The following is an 8,501-nucleotide window of genomic DNA, read 5'->3' on the forward strand; positions in this document are numbered from 1 at the left end:
TCTGACGATCCTGAGACATATTTAGCATGCAAGCTATCATGCAAGTCATCGTTCTCTGTGAACCTGAGGCAACCTTCTACCAGATGTTGCTGCAGCATTTCGCCTTCCTCCCACCTTCTGGCCCATTTTTAAACTCTGTTTAGAGTGCAGGGAAGGGGAATGAGCAGGAAAAATGTAAAAATCAAAATGACCTGCGATTGCCAGCACCTCATGCTCTCTCATGACAGCATCACCCAGGTCACACAAGAGTAACAGCATTTTATATTCACTACTGTATGTTGAAAGAAGACTTAGACTCAGAATTAGTGTCTTTCCCATAGTTTACCATAGTTGGTAAACTATGGGAAAGACACTAAACCAGTCTATCCCAGCTGACTCGGGCGAAGGCAGGGGACACCCTGGACAGGTTGCCAGTCTGTCACAGGGCTACATACACAGACGAACAATCACACAAATTCACACCTACAGGCAATTTAGAGTAATCAGTTAACCTCAGCATATTTTTGGACTGTGGCAGGAAGCCGGAGTACTCGGAGAAAACCCACGCATGCTCAGGGAGAACATGCAAACTCCATGCAGAAAGATCCCGGGAAAGCCGGGAAGCGAACCAGGGATCTTCTCACTGCAAGGCAAAAGTGCTAACCACTACGCCTCTGTGCAGCCGTTTTTAACAGCATGATAAAGAATTTTCTAACGGCAAGTGTTGTGTGTTTTGCAATTTTCTCAAACAAAGCAAAGCTTCTTTTTTTAAAAAATGGTTTACTAAAAGTGTTTTTGGTTTTGGGTTTTGTTGTATTTTATACAACTTGCTGAAGAGATCTAGTATTCCCAAATAAATACCATATGCTATGTATACGTAGTTGCAAATTTGCAAGTGAATGATCTTCCTATTTGTACATTCTTTAATTTGGTAAATATGTTAAGATCAAATCTGTTTCAGTACATCAATAGGGAATGTTTGAATGATAGATTTATGACTTACTAACGTGTGTGAATGCAAGGTTGGCTAATGACACATTTTAACAGATGTTATATTGCTATTGTAAAGGCACTGGGTATTAACTACATTATTATTAAACTGTTATGAATTGTTAATCATATACCACATCATCAAGAATTAGCATCATCATAAAATATTACAGTTCATGAAGATATGTCTGTTGAAAGTAAAAGCAACATCAACATAAGCACTTGACATTAAAAGTAACTGGAGGATAATGCATCAATAGAAATGACTCGGTAATGAACTGATCAGCAGCTCAATTTAACTCTCTCTCTCTCTCTCTCTCTCTCACACACACACACACACACACACACACACACACACACACACACACACACACACACACACACACACACACACACACACACACACACACACACACACACACACACACACACACACAGCAGTTCTATCAGATCCTACTGAGCTGCAGTGAGTCAAACTTCAGAGAGAACTTGTGTCAGATCTCATCCAGCAGGACAGAAACCATTGCACGCTCCCCTCTCATCTTATCCACTTGTGGATTCCTTCAGCAAGAGCGAGAAAATTAAATCATTCTAATTTTTTAAAAAATCCATACCCCTGCACTGAAATCTCATTCTTCACAAAAAAAGAAAACACTTTGAAGACCTTGTTTTGCCCTTAACTGAGGAGAAAATGTTCCATCACAGCAGACTGCAGGCTGTTCACAGAGATGCTGTGTCACTGTTAAAATTCGTTAGCATTCACTGCAAACGTCTTTCACTGCAGACGCATAAAAATGATAATGTCCTACTGTCATGTTGTTGTGTTTTCACTGTGGTTCTTATGATAAAGCTACGGTTAGTAGCACTGACCATAACATTCCACTGAAGACGGAATGTTATGGATTTAAAGGAGTCCTTATCATCTGTGTGTGAATGTGCGTTCGTGGAGATTAACATTTCAAACATTGGAATCAGTCTCAGACATAAAGGGCTTTTTGGAGACGAACAGGAATCATTAAGGGAAATGTATACAAGCGTGTTTCATTCTACTTCACTTACTACTAAACTAATTAAAGTACCACCTTTGTGTCTCTGTAAACATATTAATGGCACAGTGCTAATGTTGTTAGTGAATGAATCAGCAGCAACACCAGTCGGCCACAATGCAAAACCCACTGAGAGATTCAGTGAAAAGCACTGAATATTTTGTTACAATGACATCTGTCAACGGTGTGGTTATTTTAAGCAGCAAGTCAACAGTCAGTTTTTGAAGTTAATGTGTTGGAAGCAGGAAAAACGGCACAACCTGCTAAAAAAAAAAACTTAATGCTGCAATGACAAAAAGGTGTGACAACACAGTGCAACAAGTTTTGCCAGGCATAGAGATATGTTGTTGCACAGGGCTCATTCTGATCCCCATCCACCATTTAGAACTCCTACAGTGGGCATGTGAGTGTCTGGACCTGGGAGCAGTGGAAGAAGATGGCGTGCTATGATGAATCATGTTTTGTTCTCTATCATTTGGATGGCCAGATGTGTTAACATTATTTACCAGGGGAAGAGATGACGGCAGGATGCACTATGGGAAGGACAACCGGTTGAAGCTGCGTGGTGCTCTGGGAAATGTTCTGCTGGACAACCTTGGGTGGTTGATTTGTAGCAAGATTGTGATCATGTGATCATCAGCAGGAAGCTGACATAGTGTTCACTTGTTAAGCTCCAGTGGCGTCGTAGCACAATCTCACAATGATACAGAAATCTTTAACAAATCCGTGGATCCAGACTATAAACCATATCACTGCCAAAATCTAATCACTTGGTCCTTGTGTTATTTCTGACATTCCCTCAAAATTTCATCCAAATTCATTAGTCTGTTTTAAGTCAGACAGACAGACAGACAGACGCATGCTGATCATCACATAACTCCACCGCGTATATTGGCAGAGTAATCATGGACTTCGACTGTTATTAATAAGTAAGCAAGTATGTTTAAATAGCATCTTTTACACAGAGGTTATTCAAAGTGTTTCATCGGTAAATGTCACAAATGACATAGAACAAAACATTATATCAAGTTTGAATTAATAAATTGTCATGAGGGCTGCACAGTGGAGTAAGTGGTTAGCACTTAGCCTTGCAGCAAGAAGATCCCTGGTTCGAATCCTGGGGTGGGCCTGGGATCTTTCTGCATGGAGTTTGCATGTTCTCCCTGTGCATGCGTGGGTTTTCTCCGGGTACTCCGGCTTCCTCCCACAGTCCAAGAATATGCTGAGATGAATTGATTATTCTAAATTGCCCGTAGGTGTGAATGTCAGTGTGATTGTTTGTCTGTATATGTAGCCCTGTGACAGACTGGCAACCTGTCCAGGGTGTCCCCTGCCTTCGCCCGAGTCAGCTGGGATAGGCTCAAGCACCCCCCATGACCCTAGTGAGGATAAAGCGGTGTATAGAGGATGGATGGAAATTGTCATGATAACATTGTTAAACTGATTAAAGGATCATTTTGAGTTCTCTCTGCTTCTAGCCATGATTGTGCTGTTTCCATAGAAGTTAGGACTTTATATTGCCGTGAAAAACTAGCCCACTGTGAATAGAAATCCGAAAAGGGCAATAAAAACCACCCAGAAACTGTTTTTGGTTCAGAGGGTTCAACAATCTGCTTGGTGCCTGATACCACAGGACACCTTCAAGGTCTTGTGGAGTCCAGGTCTCGATATATTCCAGCTGTTCTGGCGGCATGACACTAACTCTTCAAAATCAGCCATCCAGACTTGCACATCAGCATGCCTACACTTTTAATGACCTGCTTGGGACCTTCTTATTCACATGAGAGCCAGTCTCTGATGCTTTCCATTGAAAAGCTCACAGAAACAGCTGTGTCCTCCAGCTGTGTGGAAGTTAATCAGAAGTGCATTTGCCAGACTTACAGCTTGGTCTTTTTACAGAGTGCATGAGACGTTATGAGCTTTAAAAAACACTACAGTGAGACTAAAGTCTGTTGTTTGGTTTAGCTGTGGCAACGATCTGATGCTGCTGTGATTAGGACCTTATCTGGAGTCTCACTGATACCATGCTGTCTGAGATTGCAGAGTCAACCAGATGGTAGTCCAAAGACAGGAGTAAGGGTTTAAAAATGCTGATAATGGTATTAATAGAAAATGCTATCATTTAGTGCCTCATCAGTTACTGAACGAGTCATTTACTAAAATATATCATCATTTCCCACTTTGAGATGCAGCCAAAGGATTACGGCTGCTTAATGCTGCAAAATGTCTACAGATTAGCCGTACAGAGGAAAATGGGAGACAACAGTTTTTATAAGTTCAAACACTAATTTTGGGCCTCCATGCTGTGTGAGGTGAGAGGGGAAGTGTGTTCAGTTCAGTGTCAGATCCACAGGTAAATAGATTTTCTCTTTGGCAGCTACTATATTCCAGATTTGCCAGATGTAAAGATCAAGTCCTGCCCAGCACCTCCAGGGGGAATAAGTGTGAAAAGCCCTGGGTTTTCTTGTTACCTGCTACTTTGGTTAACTCAAGGCTTGAAAAGTATGGAAGGTCATAGTTTCATACCCTCTCATGTTCTAGTACGTGCTTTAACTTTTTGCAACACAATGCTTTAGACTTACAGAGCTGAGTCTTGCGGTACCTATTAGGCCTTCAGCCTGGCATCTTCTGTCTTCTGATTTTCCAGACAGTACATGAATGCACAGCAAAGCATAAAAACACCATTTCTGTACAGTTTTCATCCCAGCACATGCTGATTTGTTAGGTTTTACAGGATGTAGATTCTCAAATGTGAAGATTTGCTGCTTTTCCCTGGCATAGGGAATTGTAATTATAAGAAATGCAGCAATGAAAAAAACACTCTAGTTTCAGCTTCTGACATGAGAATTTGCTGCATTTCATGAATTCAGCTAGCCTAGCCACGCTATACCCATGTTTCTGACGGCACAAGGGTCTAGGGAAGCTCGACAGGGAGGGAGGCGGGCTAAAAGGTTGTCTATCAAATCCCTCTGCAGCAATTGGGTAGGTATACAACCAATCAACGCAACGAATAGGCTGACGTAGTTCCGAGAGCACCAGCCGATTGTGGCTAAGTCCCATTAGCTTCCCAACTAGCGGAGCTGCGGAGCCAACTGGTATATTAAGGATTTGCCTTATCCCGTCGGCATAAGTCCAAATACGTCTTTCTTCTCAATGAAACACTTCAGTGCCGTCCTTTGTTTATCTTTCAAGTTGAATTTTAGCTTCAAATCTTTAAGGGCTGTGGCCAAAGCCGAGTCGAAAGATAACTGTTTATTGTGCGCTGGTTGTTTCTGTCAGAATCGTCACGCCTCTGTCGTCACTTAGTTACGCCCGCCTTCTGACTCTACACTTCATGGTGATTGGTCCGGCCAGTTTTAGGAGAATCCAACCTCGAGCCTTATGGAGGGTAACTAGATCCACCCTGGCAGAGAATTAAATTTGTTGCCGTGGGTTGTCTAGTGCGGCTAGGCTAGAATTCAGCTGGACCAGATGCTGCATTTTCTGTCACTTCATAATGATATTTTTTTTAAACATGTGCTCAGTCAATTAAATATTGCAGGTTGCAGTTGCACTTTTCATTTCATGGTTTGCCTGAAGAGTAAAAATGCTCACTGATGTTAGCTACTGCCTTGATACTGGGGGAGGGGTTAATTTATAATAATAGAGGGAAACCTTCATGTCAGACTTTTGTGTTTGTTGTACTGAACCAACACAAGAGAATAAAATGTTTTTGAATTTGACATTTTTACTATTTTCTGACCTTTTGTGGGCAAAATCATGGATGAGTGTTTCTAAAAAATAACATGCAGACAAATTTTTTAAAATGGTAGTTTTCAGTGTAACAATGTTGCTTTTTTCATTTTATGAGACTAAATACTGTAAGATATGATTAAATTTTTTTATTTACTGTAATAAATAAAAAATAGTCAAAATGGTCAATCTATACACCGCTGAACTGTCATTAGGGTTGCGGGGGACTGGAGTCTATCCCAGCTGACTGTGAAGACAGGGGACACTCTGGACAGGCCACCCGTCTAACACAGGACTACAGACAAACAATCACACTCACATTCACACCTATGGACAATTTAGAACCACCAAATAACCTCATCATGTTTTTGGACTGTGGCAGGAAGCCGGAGTACCCAGAGAAAACCCACACATGCACAGGGAGAACATGCAAACTCCATGCAGAAAGATCCCAAGAAGATCAGGAAGCATTTCGGGGATCTTCTAGCTGTGAGCTGACAGCGCTAACCACCGAACCACTGTGCAGCCCACAGTGGTCGATAATGCACGTGATAATTAAATTGAAGCAAAGATGAGATTTTAAGGAAATCAAATGAGATAACAGAATGTTTGGGTTTGTTTTGGCCTCTCTGCAGTGAGGGTGACTTGTTGCAGGCTAACATAAGGAACCTACAGCGAACGTGTAATGAGAGTTGATGGCAGGTCATTCACACTGAGTCATGCTTAAAGCACAGCCCAGGGCAAAAGAATCGAAGCTGTAATGAGCTGAGTGGGTGTGATACCAAGCTTGCCACAAAGCAGCACAGCTGTCAACTCCCAATCGGTGGTAAGGGGAGGTCAGAGGAGACGTTACTATGGTGCTGGAAGAAGTGATCTGGACTGAGAACGGCTTGGAGTTGCAATGGAACAGCAGAAAATTGCTGACCAGCACACTCCTGAATCTGCACACAGCAACATCTTTCAACAATCTGTTTACATCCCTAAACTTAGGACAGCTCTCAGTGACAGGAATGACTGCAGCCTGCTGCAGCTCCTCAAGAGGAGGAGCAAGGTTTTAACTCACACAGCACGGAGATATTCAGCTGAGTAATGATGCCGAGTGTGTCCAGCAGCAAACTGAACACACCTGCTCTACAATATCCGTCAAATAGTTGTTTTCACTGCTGAGCACAGCTTGCAGACTTTGTGTGTTTACTGATTTGAAGGCATCAGACGCTCCAAGTGGGAAAACACCCATTTAATGTCATACAAACAAGCAGAAACACACACACACACACACACACACACACACACACACACACACACACACACACACACACACACACACACACACAGACAGAGAGGGAGAGAGAGAGAGAGAGAAGGCTATGCTTGAAATTGCAAGCATATTTTTAATGGCCAAGACAACAGAATAAAAACTGTTATGCAGGTTGTAAATAGATTGTTACTATTTACATCTAATTATTAAACTCTGCAGCTTCTTAGATTGGCTTGATGCTTTTACTACAGCCTGGTATTGTGGTTGAGCCTCAGAGGGAGGTTTCTTGCCAAAATAGCTTACAGCCCTGTTACAAAACTTATGCAGGACCCACAACTTGAGTGTGCATTTTTACGCTAAACACTGGAGCTGTAGGAATGCGCTATGTCCCATGGTGCAATGCTGCAGCAACTGCCTCTACCTATGGATACTATGAATCCTGGTCATTGCGTCAAAACATTTCTCCCCTTTCCATGTTTCCAGGTCTAGAGCCCTCTCCGTGACTTTCCATCCCAGCTGTCAGCAGAGAATAACCACAGATCGCCAGCGGCTCTTCGTCCATCACTCACCCCGCTCTATCTGCACCCTGGCGGCGTCCAGCTGGTGCTCCGTGCCGATCTCTCCGATCACTATCAGCATGTAGTAGCCGCCCCGGTTGAACGGCACCCCGCGCCGCCGTCTCCCTCCTCCTCGGCGGTGCCGTAGTCGCTCCTCGGACCCCGGCGGCAGCGCGCTAAAGCCCTCGTCTTCCTCCACCACCGGGAGCGCACCTCGCACCGGGATCTCCATGGCAACAAGCCCCGGAGCCGACGCCGAGGCTGACTCCATCGCCATGACAACTACCGGTGTGAGCGAGGGGGAAGAGTCTGGGGGGTGGGGGGCGAGGAGGAGGAGGAGGGTGGTAGATGAGGGAGGGGAGGACAGAGGACACCGTGTCAAATTAGCCGCAATGTAAGAGTTTAACGCTTCCTGTGGAACTTTCAAAATAACAGCGCTTTGCTGGACTGTCAGGCTGCAGATTGGTGATAATTCCATCAACTTTATGATTGATGAAAAGAGATACACCACAAATACACTACCAATCAAAAGTTTGGACACACCTTCTCATTCAGTGCTTTTTAAAAAAATTGTAGGGTGATATCAGCTAAAATGGGCCACTTTTTGGTAAATCGCTTGAAGCACTAACAAAAAACAATGTATTCTATTAAAATGTGGTTTTATGGCTAGTAATGGTTGTTTTATTTTAATTTTGCATTGAAATTATCTAGTAAATAGGATTGTTTAGTTCCTACAGGTCTTGATACGTCAGCTGTGCCAATTTTTTTACACAAGCAAAGTTCAGGTAAAATGGGCCAGCTGATCAGGTAAAATGGGACACTTATCAGGTAAGTTGGGCCAGTCCAACTGCAAAGGGATAGTCATCAATTTTTATTGTAAAAAACTGTCAATATGGCAACATACTGTGTAAGAACAATTTAATAATATCAGGACAATTC

General features: G+C 42.9%; 1 protein-coding gene across 1 annotated transcript in view; it reads right to left on the reverse strand.

The window, feature by feature from the left end:
* Positions 1-7,878, reverse strand: part of LOC110961564 (electromotor neuron-associated protein 1-like) — a 69,392-nt gene extending 61,514 nt beyond the window's left edge. The window contains exon 1 of the mRNA XM_051952393.1: positions 7,575-7,878. Coding sequence (XP_051808353.1) covers positions 7,575-7,839 — 265 coding nt within the window. The 5' untranslated portion in view covers positions 7,840-7,878. The remainder of the gene's footprint in view (positions 1-7,574) is intronic.
* Positions 7,879-8,501: the final 623 nt, after the last annotated feature.

This window comes from Acanthochromis polyacanthus, chromosome 8, assembly GCF_021347895.1.
Source record: "Acanthochromis polyacanthus isolate Apoly-LR-REF ecotype Palm Island chromosome 8, KAUST_Apoly_ChrSc, whole genome shotgun sequence".
NCBI lineage: Eukaryota > Metazoa > Chordata > Actinopteri > Pomacentridae > Acanthochromis > Acanthochromis polyacanthus.